Source organism: Mobula birostris, chromosome 19 (genome assembly GCF_030028105.1).
Source record: "Mobula birostris isolate sMobBir1 chromosome 19, sMobBir1.hap1, whole genome shotgun sequence".
Lineage (NCBI taxonomy): Eukaryota > Metazoa > Chordata > Chondrichthyes > Myliobatiformes > Myliobatidae > Mobula > Mobula birostris.
This window is the reverse complement of record NC_092388.1, coordinates 39,699,997-39,714,478: the sequence shown is the minus strand read 5'-3', so window position 1 is coordinate 39,714,478 and position 14,482 is coordinate 39,699,997. Positions and strand designations below refer to the sequence as shown.

The window sequence follows — 14,482 nt, the reverse complement described above, 5'->3', positions numbered from 1 at the left end:
GTTCTCTCCCTTCACAGTGGGTAAAAGCCAGAAAAATTTGAAAATATGCACCACTCAGCTCAAGGACAGCTTCTATCCCACTTGAATGGACCTCCTAGACTATAAAATTCAACTCTTAATTTCATGATCTACCTCGTCATGGCCCTTGATCCTTATTTTTTTGGTCCTATACCTTACCTGCACTTACTTTGTAAGTGTAACTCTATATCCTACATTCTGTTAATTGCGTTTCCCTTTGTACTACCTTGATGTGCTCGTGTCTTGAAATGATCTGTAAGGAGGGCATGCAAAACAATGGTTTTCACTGTATCTTAATACCTATGATAATAGTAAGCCAATTGCCATTTTTTTGAATTGACCCAGTAGCAAGTCAGGTGAACATGGATCTTTAATAGATAATTCCTTTTTTTTGGCTCAGAAGAGTTTCTAGCTTGTTAACATTATAAATGTAAGTTCTTTCATTGCTTTCTCAACAAGAGTTCAAACTTTAGAAGATTTTATGCAGCAGCACCCAACTCTGTTTTAATTATATTTTGTGACTTCCCTTAGAGATAAGATTTTTCCTTGGAGTGCAGGTTCCAGAAAGTGGTATTTGTGACTTTAAGCACCAGCTTTACAGTTGACCTGACCATTAGAAGCTGGATCAAAATTACCCAAGGACTTTTGTATTCTATCAATTTAGTCTGTATTCGAACCAAGAACTTGAGGCAAAAATGCACAGCACCAACACATTGCATTGCATTTCATTGAATTATTTTCACTTCATTTTTAGTTTATAGCTTACTTATTTTCACTGCTTAGCCTCTGTTTGGCTTTAAATTAAACTTGCTCAAATGATATGTATTATATTTTAATTAGTGCTTTGCAGTCATTGTTTATTTTAGAAACAAACAATTGACTTTTCTTTCTCGGGACCACATTTTCCTTAATTGATTAAAAAAAAAGTACGTTCATTGGTTGCAGACTGATAGAATAAATTTGAGCATTTAATAATATGTTGTCTGTGTGAGAATGATTAACTATAAGGGAAGATTGGACAAACTGGGACTGTTTTCTCTGGAGCATTGGAGGCTGATGGAAGTATTTAACATTATGAGAGGCGTGGGTAAGGTAAATAATCAGTCTTTTTTCCAAGGTGGGAATGTCAAATACCAGAAGGTATAGCTTTAAGGTGAGAGGGGGAAAGTTTAAAGGAGATTTATGAGGCAAAATTTTTTTACACACTGATGGGTTCCTGAAATGTGCTGCTAGGGAAGGTGATAGAAGGTAATAAACAGAAATTTTTAAGAGTCATTTCAACAGGTGCAGACAGCTAGGGAATAGAAGGATGCAAGCCATATGTAAGTAGATAGGATTAGTTTAGATTGGTATTTTTTTGGTGCAGACATGGTGGGCCAAAGGGCCTGTTTGTGTGTGGATTGCTCTCTGTAATAATATACATTCGTTTAAGGAGCTAACTAATTACTTGGGAAGGAAGGTAGAAGAATCATATTTAACTATAGTTATTCAAATAAAGAAAATGATGATGCAGGTATCATAATTACACTAATGGTATCTTTTGGGTCCGTAAGCATTTTAAAAAATTACAGTTTTTGAATTACAGACACTTGTAGCAATAAATATTGCATCTGTTTAGCACATAATAAGGATTTTGAAACAGGAATGAGCTTCTATTTACATACAACTTTAAAGTACTTCTGGATATTTCCAAGTACCTCAGAACCAACAGGGAACTGTTGAATTATAGTTGTTTTTTAAAGTAGAGAAATTAAACATCAAATTTCTCAAAGGGTCTAATGAGGCACAATGAAATAAATATGTAATACACTGGTTGTGTGAGCAATAAATATAGGCAGAACTGTTCTCATTTTCAGATTTCAAATGGTTAAAGGAAGTCTTGATATAACCACAACCCAGTTTTCACCTATCATTCCACCTGTCACCCTGTCCTCACTTAATGCCTCTTTCACACCTCCCCTACTTTACCCACATAGTGAGACAACCTCTTTTAACCACACATAGCCAGTCAAGAAAAGATATTTTCTAAGTAAAGGTTCACAGTAAAAGTGACAAAATTCTGTTCATCTGATTTGATATTCTATTAAATAACCAGTAAAGTATTGCTTCCAAACACTGATGGAATGCTGTTCTTTAAACTAGGAGATGGCGTTCCCAAAGAAAGCAGCCCTTTTATCAACAGCACAAATATTGACAAAGGAACCCTATATGAAGGGAAGAACTTGGCACTTTTCGAGGTAAGTTGTTGCATGGCTCTTTTAATGTACAAGAACTGAAATTTGCACAGTTAACACAGTAAAGCATTTTAAGTACCTTACCCAACCATATTTAAATAAGTTTATGACAACAGTCTATGCCAAAAAAAAATTAAGACCAAAAGATGCATGCTTTATGGAGCAGAGAGAGGAGGGAAGAGCAGCAGAAAGATGAAGGAAGAAAATTCCAGAAATGGGGACTTAGAAGTTACCAATTTTGGAGTAATATTAATCAGTGGTGTGCAACAGGCCAGAATCAAATGAGCACACTGATCATTTATGAGTGTATTATAAAGTTGATAGAGATGGGGAGTGGCAAGGCCTTGAATAGATTTGAAAGTAAGGATAAGAACTTTAAAAACCTAAAAGTTACTTGACTAGAAATCAACGTAGATCAGAAAGCCATTGATATGTCCCTTGCTTTTTTTAAAAATGCTGAATTTGCCATAGAACTTTAATTCCTGCCGAGGCCCAGAAGTGCCTGATCTTTTTCATTTCCATAGTGCGCAATGAGAATAGTGATACACTTTTATACCTTTTATTATTCATTTTCAGATTGTAAGGTAATGCCATGATGGTCTTTAATCTCCTGATAGATTTAGCAGTTATGAGTCACTACATAAATGTGCAGTGCTGCCTGTATTGACTTCAGGGAGAAAATGTATTGCTGGCATGTGTGGCAACACTTGTTGGCTGCTCCCAGAACATCCCAAGATAGTGATAGTTCTCAAATGACACATTTCACTGTATATTTCAGTGTAAATCTGAATACATTGAATCCAAATTTAATGTGCTCTTTGTTAAAGGTAAAATATAACATGATGTCCCTGATTTTGCTTAACAGGAGGAAATGGATAGGAATCCAATGGTCTCCTCCCTGCTTAACAGACTGGCAAACTATACCAATCTCACTCAGGGAGTCCGAGAACATGAGGAAGCAGAAAACAATGAAGAGCAGAAAAAAAAGGAAATTAAGGTAAATGTGCATGGTGTGTGTGAGAACTACTGCTGTGTGACACACTGCCCAGAGTGAGTCAATCAAAATACAAGGAAGAACAAACTTGATAAAATGAAAATAATCCAGGTAACCATTGTGCTTAATCTTGCACAAAGAAAATGTTTAAAATTCAAATCATTAAAGCAGTGATTGGGAAGCTGATTTTAAACAAAATGGGAATGGCTTGTAAGGTTGCAATTTCCTGTCAAAGGTTTAGAATAAATCAAAGCCACTGAAGCAAATTTTGAAAGAGAAATGGATGTCAACTGAACTGAATATTTAACGTTATGTGAGTTAGTGAAATTGAGAATATCGGCAAGAAATCCACTGACACGTGGCATTCTGGAATGAGAGGTGAGGTGTAAAGAGGAGGAGGCAAGAACAGATGCATATGAAGAAGGTGTGTTAAAGGGAAAGTCATTGTAGAGGGGGAAGTAGAAAGAAGCAGAGATGGAAAGCAGGAGGCAGAGTGAAAGGGAGAGGCACACAGTGAGTGAAAGGCAGATTGAAAGGAAAGGTACACAATCAGTGAGAGGCACAAAGTGTGTGACAGTAAATGAGGGGAACCATGTTGAGAAGGGAAAGCAGTGTGAATGGGAGAAACAACAATAACTAGAAAATGCTGGAAATACTAAGCAAGTCGGGCTGCCTCTTTGGGAAGAGTTAATGTTTCAGGTCAAATGTGCTTTATTAGAACTGAAAAGGATATGAAAGAGGTTTATTGAACTGTAGGGAGAGTGGAGGGGAATGAATGAATGGGAGTGGTCAGAAAATGAGAATATAGACAAACTCCATGGTTAAAATAACAGAGGAGTTGTGAAATGGTGACCAGGTCAGACTGGGCATGTGTTCCACTCAGAGAGGAAATGAAAAGCTGAACCAATATTAAAGGGAAATGGGGAAAGCATTTTGGGAACAGTGATCATTACTCTGCAAAATTTTAGATAGTTGTGGATAAAGATAAAATCAGACATTGGGATGGGAGAGAGGAGAAGCTAAATTGGGGAAAGACTACCTGAATGAGCTGGGGAAGGTAGATTGGGATCAGCTGATCAAGTAAGTCCACACCTGATATGCAGAAGTCAGTTAAAGACCAGAATCACCAGGTTCCCATGATGAAGAAAGATGAGGAAGGCAAGGTTCAGCAACCCTATAATATAGTGGTCCCCAACCACCTTGCCGCAAGGCATGCTACTGGGCCGCGAGGAAACGATGCGATTTGGCGATATGAAACGATATGAGTCAGCTGCACCTTTCCTCATTCCCTGTCACGCCCACTCTTGAACTTGAGCGCACGTGAGGTCATCAGTTGGTCATTAACCTACAACTGCTCGATGAATAAAAAACAAACGTCGCTTGAGAGTTTCTTTGGAAGAGGTGATAGGGGACATAAAAGACCTAACAGTAATAACGCAGAAGCAGCTGAGGCCAAACTGCAAAAAAAAAGAAAGCTTCCTTCAACAGAAAATACGAAGAGTTGTACATAAAATATGGCTTTACTGCGACCAGTGACTTGCATGCTCCAAGCCCCCTGTGTGTGATATGTGGAGACAAGCTGTCTAATGAGGCAATGCTTCGGCACCTTGAGTCCAAGCACCCTGCACTTAAAGACAAACCCGTTGAGTTTTTTGAGCGGAAAAAATATGAGCAAGCGGGACAGAAGCAAGTACTGAGAGCCACCACCTCCACAAATGCTGCTGCTCTGAGAGCGTCGTACTTAGTGGCTATGAGAGCATCGTACTTAGTGGCTAGCCGTATTGCTAACGCTAAGAAGCCTTTCACTGTTAGTGAAAATTGATTCTGCCTGCTGCCAAGGACGTGCCGTGAACTGTTGGGAGAAGCTGCAGCTAACAAGATGGCACAGGTTTCTCTTTCAGTTACCGCAGTTTCAAGGAGAATCGATCAAGGGGGGGAGCCCTGGCCAGGGTTTTTGAGTTAAGGGAGCAGCTACAGAGATTTCTTTCAGGGAAGAAGTCACCACTGTCAGCACACTTCAGTGACGAGGAGTGGATAGCAAAACTCGCTTATCTGTGTGACATCTTCAACCTGCTCAATGAACTCAATATGTCACTTCAGGGGAGAATGGCAACTGTCTTCAAGTTGGTAGATAAAGTGTCTGCTTTCAAAGCCAAACTGGAACTGTGGGGACGGCGAGTGGGCAGGGGCATATTTGACATGTACCCAGCATTAGCTGGGATTTTGGTAGAGACCGAGGCTGCACCATCTTTCTCACAGCTGGTGCACAATCACCTATCTTTGCTGTCGACAGACTTCGAGCATTACTTCCCAACCGCAAATGATCCAAGGCGTGCAAAGGAATGGGTCCGTGACCCATTTGTGAATGTCCCTGGTGAATCATCCATGTCAGCACGGGAAGAAGATCAAATCCTCGAGCTTGCAAATGACGGTGGGCCGGAAAATATGTTTGACATAACATCTCTGCCGGCATTCTGGATCAAAGTCAAGGCTGAATATCCTAAGATAGCCACAAAAGCACTGAAAACGTTGCTTCCATTTCCAGCAACATATCTCTACGAAGTGGGATTTTCTGCAATGAATGCAACAAAAACTAAGTTGCGGTATAGACTGGACATAAGGAACCTGTTCGAGTATCGCTGTCTCCCATCACCCCTCGATAGGACCGTCTTGTTGAAGGGAAACAAGCCCAGGGCTCCCACTGATTCAGCGATATTGGTGTGTTGCAATGATTTTATATGTTCATACGGGGAAAATATGCGCTGTGTGTTTAATATCCAAATGTTAATATCAAAGATGTGATAACAGCACATTTGGAAAGCGGTGAAATCATCGGACAAAGTCAGCATGGATTTGTGAAAGGAAAATCATGTCTGACGAATCTCATAGAGTTTTTTGAGGATGTAACTAGTAGAGTGGATAGGGGAGAACCAGTGGATGTGGTATGTTTGGATTTTCAAAAAGCTTTTGACAAGGTCCCACACAGGAGATTAGTGTGCAAACTTAAAGCACACGGTATTGGGGGTATGGTATTGATGTGGATAGAGAATTGGTTGGCAGACAGGAAGCAAAGAATGGGAATAAACGGTACCTTTTCAGAATGGCAGACAGTGACTAGTGGAGTACCACAAGGCTCAGTGCTGGGACCCCAGTTGTTTACAATATATATTAATGACTTGGATGAGGGAATTAAATGCAGCATCTCCAAGTTTGCGGATGACATGAAGCTGGGTGGCAGTGTTAGCTGTGAGGAGGATGCTGAAAGGATGCAGGGTGACTTGGATAGGTTAGGTGAGTGGGCAAATTCATGGCAGATGCAGTTTAATGTGGATAAATGTGAAGTTATCCACTTTGGTGGCAAAAACAGGAAAACAGATTATTATCTGAATGGTGGCCGATTAGGAAAATGGGAGGTGCAACGAGACCTGGGTGTCATTGTACACCAGTCGTTGAAAGTGGGCATGCAGGTACAGTAGGCGGTGAAAAAGGCGAATGGTATGCTGGCACTCATAGCAAGAGGATTCGAGTACAGGAGGAGGGAGGTACTACTGTAGTTGTACAAGGGCTTGGTGAGACCACACCTAGAGTATTGTGTGCAGTTTTGGTCCCTTAATCTGAGGAAAGACATTCTTGCCATAGAGGGAGTACAAAGAAGGTTCACCAGATTGATTCCTGGGATGGCAGGACTTTCATATGATGAAAGACTGGATCGACTAGGCTTATACTCTCTGGAATTTAGAAGATTGAGGGGGGGATCTGATTGTAACGTATAAAATTCTAAAGGGATTGGACAGGCTAGATGCAGGAAGATTGTTCCCAATGTTGGGGAAGTCCAGAATGAGGGATCACAGTTTGAGGATAAAGGGGCAGCCTTTTAGGACTGAGATGAGGAAAAACTTCTTCACTCAGGGAATGGTGAATCTGTGGAATTCTCTGCCACAGGAAACAGTTGAGGCCAGTTCATTGGCTATACTTAAGAGAAAGTTAGATAAGGCCCTTGTGGCTAAAGGTATCAGCAGGTATGCAGAGAAGGCAAGTACAGGGTTTTGAGTTGGATGATCAGCCATGACCGTACTGAATGGCGGTGCAGGCTCGAAGGGCCAAATGGCCTACTCCTGCACCTGTTTTCTATGTTTTTATGTTACTTAAAATGTTATGATGCTATTGACTTATAAGTGACTTATAATTGACTTATCACTATATTCATGTGAGGAAAATATGCGCTGTGTTTAATAATAAATTCGTTAGATAAACCCTTTTAGAAATGAAATTGAGTGTATTAGCCACTTATAAGCGACTTACAGTTGACTTATCACCTATATTCAGGTCGTGATCAACACCCCCACCGCAAGAATATTGTCAATATTAAACTGGTCCACGGTGCAAAAAAGGTTGGGGATCCCTGCCCTATATGATGAAAGGTGATTTAAATTTAGTCAGAAAGAAAGAGGAAGCATGCATAAGTTTGAGAAAGATGAAACTGGACAGTAGCTTTTAAATATAAAGGAGCAGGCGACAACTTAAGCAGGAGAGCTAAACAGGGCCATGAAATGACTTTGCTGAGTAGGATTAAAAAGAATCTCAAGGTATTTTATCCAAGCATTAAGAACAAAATGTTAATAAGGGAGAGGCTAGAATCACTCAAGGGCAAAGGAGGAAGTTATGCAAGGGCAGGGGAAGTGGGTGCGGTATTAAATATTTCACACCCGTATTTACCTAGGTGAAGTACATAAAAGCAGCAAGTTTTTGAAATGATATGCTGATATTCTGAGGCATATAACTATCAAGAAAGAGGTGTTGCTGGTCTCTTGAAGAACATTAAGATGGATAAGTTCCTTGGGCAAAATGAGATCTATCCTAGGTTATTGAGAAAGGCAAGAAAGGAGTTGCTTAGGCATTGACAGAGATCTTGGTATCCTCCTTACCTCACAAGTGAGGTCCCAGAGGATTAGAGAACAGTCAATGTTTTTTTTCTTTATTTAAGAAGGGAAAAACCATAAAGTTATAGGCTGTTGAACCTTGCATCAGTGATAGGGAAACTTATGGAGAAGACTCTGAGGGATCGGACGCAGATTCTGTATTAAGATGGCTCTGGTGAAGCACAGAGATGACTTGCTGGTAGCAAACAAAACTACTAATTACTTCCTTACTCACACTTTTTCCTCAAAAACGGTTACTGCAATCAATAGCCTGTAACGTAACTTTCAGAGTTGAACTTTTGAACCACCTGTACGACCTAGCATTTTTGCGGTGTGAATTGAAGACTCGGTGCAGGAAGGTTGCTGCATGGCACGTACGAGCTGAATTGGTGTGGTAGGGCCAAACGTGAATGTGAGAAACGAACCAGTATTTGGCTATCATTGGATTGAAAAGGTCAGAGTGTGAGGGACAGGCTGGTGTTCAGCTCATTTACTTGCCTCTGCACTGAACTGAGGCTGTGTTCTGCAGCTAACGGGCTCTTGGATCGGCTATGACTGGCTTAGTGGCTGTAGACTCACTTTTGCGAACTTCAGTTCTGAATACTACTTGCTTACTTATATTGTTTGCACGGCTTGTCTTTTATTCCTGCACATTGTGTGTATGACAGTCATTTTTTAATGGGTTATATTGGGTTTCCTTGTTTTGTGGCTGCTGTAAGGAGACAAAGCTCAAGGCTGTATACAGTCTACGTACTTTGATAATAAATGTAATTTGAACTCCACGATCCAAGATAAAGTATAGACTTATTAAGAATAATCAGCATAGCTATTTGTGTGTGGGAGGTCATGATTTATAAATGTCATTGAGTTTTCTGAGGAAGTGGCAATGAGGCTTTTAATATGTATATTTATACAGAGGACTCTGATTATTTGGGACACATCAGGGCCAGTATATTTTGGCTCAATATACGTGGCTGCTCCAGTGAGCCAAGATTTCATAGAAATAGTTAAAAGGGTCTAAAAAAGACAATACCATTTAACTGAATAACAAATTATGTACTTAAAGTACACAACAAATTAGAACTCTGTAAAATGACTACAGTACTATAAAATTGTGTATTAATTCCTAATTGTTATTAATGGAAGAATTCATCCAGGTGTACTTGTATACTGTTATGTACTTTTTCTTGACTGCAAATGAACAAAATCAGTATGGGCACCTAGTGTAGAAATGGACTACCTTCATACAGTGCTATTGACGAGTGCATTCTCCAAATCTTTTTCATTGTTACATTCAAGATGATTGTCAGTCCCTTCAAACACTTCATAGTGCCTAACTTGTTGAAGTAGTGAAATTGTTTTGAATGCTTGAAACCACAGTTAGCAAAACCATTCTGAATTGTCTTGCTACTTATTTCTTGCCAACTATCAGTGAACAGAAATCACTGCTTTTTGAACCTAAGCTCATGCAACTGACACTATTGTAAAACTGTTTACTCTAATTGCGGTACAGTGTTTAATGGCCGCACAAGTGCATGTATTTGACCCCAGTGAGAATCTGTTCAGCAGCAGTCCCCTAAACCAATTAAGCAAACTAGTGTCCCAAATAGGTTGCTGCCAAATTAACCGGAATCCACTGTAATTGATTTGGATGAAAATGAAAGTGGACTGATTAGTAAGTATCCAAGCAACAATTGTTGCACTATGTAAGAAGACAGGGACTAGGTTGTCTCAATAGCATAGTGGTTAGCACAAAGCTTTACAGTACCAGTGATAGAGATTCAATTCCTGCTGCAGCTTATAAGGAGTTTGTATATTCTCCCTTTGATCATGTGGATTTGCTGCAGTCCCCTCCCGCAGTCTCAGGATGCACCAGTTGTTAAGTTAATTGTTCATTGTAAATTGTCCCATGATTAGGTAGGATTAAATCAAGGGATTGCTGGACAGCACAGCACGAAAGGACGGAAGGGCCTATTTCACGCATTATCTCATTAAGTAAATAAATTATGTAGTGTTAACGATAAGCAGAAACTGCTCAAACTTGGATTGTTTACTCTGAAGTACTGGAGGCCGAATGCAAAATAGTGAGAGGTATAAAAGAGGTAGGTAGTCTTTTTCCCCGGGGTGGAAATGTCGACTATCACAGGACCTAGCTTTAAGGTAAGTAGGGGGAAGTTTTTGTTTCTACAGAATGGTAGGTGCCTGCAACATAGGGGAAGTAGCAGGTACAATAGCAACATTTAAGATCCAAACATGGTCAAGGATTGTTAACAATGATCAACCAAGATTACAGTAGAGAAAGATAACATTTCAGAGGCAACTGTATGGAAAGTCATCGGAGCCAATGCACTGGAGACACGGGCACCTGGAGAATCGAATAGTCTTTAAAGGAGGCAGGGTGGGATAAGAGTATGGTAAAGAGTTGGAGTTATGTATAGAGGGGCAGACAAGGTTGCACATGTCGGGGAAGAAGGAGGGAGAAAAAGGCAACGTGAGTGCTAGGAGGAGGGGAGGAGTGACTCATGAATAATACAGTAACAGATAATGTACCAACCCATTTATGAACAGAAATAGGACATCATGACTTGGTTCAAGAGCACTTTGCATGTAAAAGCATTGAATAAAATAAAGGTTGAAGAGTATTTTGCATTTGCTGCAAGTAACATAAAATGTCATAATTAAGAGATTACTCAGCTGAATGTGTTGAATACCTAAGACTTAAGGGCTGTGCAGGTTATTTTTTTTGGGGGGGAGGAATTTAACAGAAATCAAATAAAAATCATCTGATGAATATGGACCCACCTTGTAAGGTTTTATTAAACAATGATGTTGGGAACAGTTCAAGCAGTGAACAACATCTGATGTATTTGTTGATGGAACCAGAAAATCTAGTCTGATGGTTGGCATTTAACCATGGAAGACTGCACTCAACTCAACATCTAATCCTGAAATTTCCCTGTATTCCAGCAAAAGGCACAAGTGATTTAAGGACTGACGCTGACCACAAGAAGGAGCAGTTGGTCTGTCAGACTGCTCAGCTTTCTAAATTTCCTTGACTTCCCTGCACAATGTGTAATGTAACTACGATTATTTTTAGGCGTTTGACAGTGTTTACTACATGGAAATAGGCACTTTTGTCCAACTCATCAGTACTAACTACATTACCAGAGAACTAACCTCGTATCCCTCTAAATCTCTCTTATTCATGTACTTGTATAGAGACACGAGAAACTGCAGATGCTGGATCAATACACACAAAATGCAGTTTCAGTGGACCAGGCAGCATCTATGGAGGGAAATGAACAGTTAATATTTGGAGCTGAGGCCATTCATCATGTACTTATATAGACAGCTTGCTAATGTGCCTGCTTCAACCACTATTTCTGGGAGTTCATTGTACGGTACCATAAAAGTATTCTTTCCCTCCCCCTCCCTCGGAAATGTTCATGTTTTACAACATTGAATCACAGTGGATTTAACTGGCTTATTTTACATAGAAACATAGAAAACCTACAGCACAATACAGGCCCTTCAGCCCACAGAGTTGTGCCGAACATGTCCCTACCTTAGAAATTACTAGGCTTACCTATAGCCCTCTATTTAACTAAGCTCCATTTAACTATCTAAAAGTCTCTTTAAAAAAAACCCTATTGTATCCGCCTCCACCACCGTCGCCGGCAGCCCATTCCACGCACTCACCACCCTCTGAGTAAAAGACTTACCCCTGACATCTCCTCTGTACCTACTCCCAAGCACCTTAAACCTCTGTACTCTTGTGGCAACCATTTCAGCCCTGGGAAAAAGCTTCTGACTATCCACACAATCAATGCCTCTCATTATCTTATACACCTCTGTCAGGTCACCTGTCATCCTCCTTGCTCCAAGGAGAAAAGGCCGAGTTCACTCAACCTATTCTCATAAGGCATGCTCCCCAATCCAGGCAACATCCTTGTATATCTCCTCTGCACCCTTTTCTATGGCTTCCACATCCTTTCTGTAGTGAGGCGACCAGAACTGAGCGCAGTACTCCACAAGTGTGGTCTGACCAGGGTACTATAGAGCTGCAACATTACCTCTCGGCTCCTAAATTCAATTCCACGATTGATGAAGGCCAATACACTGTACGCCTTCTTAGCCACAGAGTCAACCTGCACAGCTGCTTTGAGTGTCCTATGGACTCGGACCCCAAGATCCCTCTGATCCTCCATACTGCCAAGAGACTTACCATTAATACTACATTCTGCCATCATATTTGACCTACCAAGACGAACCACTTCACACTTATCTGGGTTGAACTCCGTCTCCCACTTCTCAGCCCAGTTTTGCATCCTATCAGTGTCCCACTGTAACTTCTGACAGCCCTTCACGTTATCCACAACACCTCCAACCTTCATGTCATCAGCAAACTTACTAACCCATCCCTCCACTTCCTCATCCAGGTCATTTATAAAAATCACGAAGAGTAAGAATCCCAGAACAGATCCCTGAGGCACACCACTGGTCACCAACCTCCATGCAGAATATGACTCGTCTACAACCAGTCTTTGCCTCCTGTGGGCAAGCCAGTTCTGGATCCACAAAGCAATGTCCCCTTAGATCCCATGCCTCCTCACTTTCTCGATAAGCCTTCCATAGGGTACCTTATCAAATGCCTTGCTGAAATCCATATACACTACATCTACTGCTCTTCCTTCATCAATGTGTTTAGTCACATCCTCAAAAAATTCAATAAGGTTCGTAAGGCATGACCTGCCCTTGACAAAGCCGTGCTGACTATTCCTAATCATATTATACCTCTCCAAATGTTGATAAATCCTGCCTCTCAGGATCTTCTCCAACAAATTACCAACCACTGAGGTAAGACTCACAGGTCTATAATTTACTGGGCTATCTCTACTCCCTTTCTTGAATAAAGGAACAACATCCACAACCCGCCAATCCTCCGGAACCTCTCCCGTCCCCATTGATGATGCAAAGATCATCGCCAGAGGCTCAACAATCTCTTCCCTCGCCTCCCACAGTTACCTGGGGTACATCTCATCTGGTCCCGGCGACTTATCTAACTTGATTTTTTCCAAAAGCTCCAGCACATCCTCTTTCTTACTATCTACATGCTCAAGCTTTTCAGTCTGCCGCAAGTCATCACTACAATCACCAAGATCCTTTTCCATAGTGAATACTGAAGTAAAGTATTCACTAAGTACCTCTGCTATTTTCTCCAGTTCCATACATATTTTCCCACTGTCACACTTGATAGGTCCTATTCTTTTACATCTTATCCTCTTGCTCTTCACATTCTTGTAGAATGCCTTGGGGTTTTCCTTAATCTTGCCCACCAAGGCCTTCTCATGGCCCTTTTTGGCTCTCCTAATTTCCTTCTTAAGCTCCTTCGTGTTAGCCTTATAATCTTCTAGATCTCTAACATTACCTAGCTCTCTGAACCTTTTGTAAGCTTTTCTTCTTGACTAGATTTATTACAGCCTTTGTACAGCATGGTTCCTGTACCCTACCATAACTTCCCTGTCTCATTGGAACGTACCTATGCAGAACTCCACACAAATATTCCCTGAATATTTGCCACATTTCTTCCGTACTTTTCCCTGAGAACATCTGTTTCCAATTTAAACCTCCAATTTCCTGCCTGGTAGCCTCATAATGCCATTTACTCCAATTAAACGCTTTTCTAACTTGTCCGTTTCTCTCTCCAAAGCTATTGTAAAGGAGATAGAATTATGATCACTGTCTCCAAAATGCTCTCCCACTGAGAGATCTCACACCTGACCAGGTTCATTTCCCAATACCAAATCAAGTAGAGCCTCTCCTCTTGTAGGCTTATCTACATATTGTGTCAAGAAACCTTCCTGAACACACCTTAAAAAAAAACTCCATCCCATCTAAACCCCTTGCTCTAGGGAGATGCGAATGGATATTTGGGAAATTAAAATCTCCCATCACGACAACTCTGTTGTTATTATTACACCTTTCCACGATCTGTTTCCCTATCTGCTCCTCGATATCCCTGTTACTATTGGGCGGCCTGTAAAAAACACCCAGTAAGGTTATTGACTCCTTCTTGTTCCTAACCTCCACCCACAGAGACTCCGTAGACAATTCCTCCATGGCGTCCACCTTTTCTGCAGCCGTGACACGGCTGATCAACAATGCCACACCCCCACCTCTTTTGCCTCCCTCCCTGTCCTTTCTGAAACATCTAAAACCCAGCACTTAAAGTAACCATTCCTGTCCCTGAGCCATCCAAGTCTCTGTAATGGCCACCACATCATATCTCCAAGTAATGATCCATGCTCTAAGCTCAT

The 14,482-nt window shown here is 40.9% G+C and overlaps 1 protein-coding gene across 5 annotated transcripts in view; it reads left to right on the top strand.

Moving 5' to 3' along the window:
- The window catches only part of LOC140212531 (solute carrier family 12 member 7-like), a 266,651-nt gene that overhangs the window by 158,343 nt on the left and 93,826 nt on the right, over window positions 1-14,482 (top strand). For all 5 annotated transcript variants that reach the window (XM_072283464.1, XM_072283466.1, XM_072283465.1 and 2 more), the window contains 2 exons: window positions 2,161-2,255; window positions 3,118-3,249. In XM_072283464.1, coding sequence (XP_072139565.1) covers window positions 2,161-2,255; window positions 3,118-3,249 — 227 coding nt within the window. The remainder of the gene's footprint in view (window positions 1-2,160; window positions 2,256-3,117; window positions 3,250-14,482) is intronic.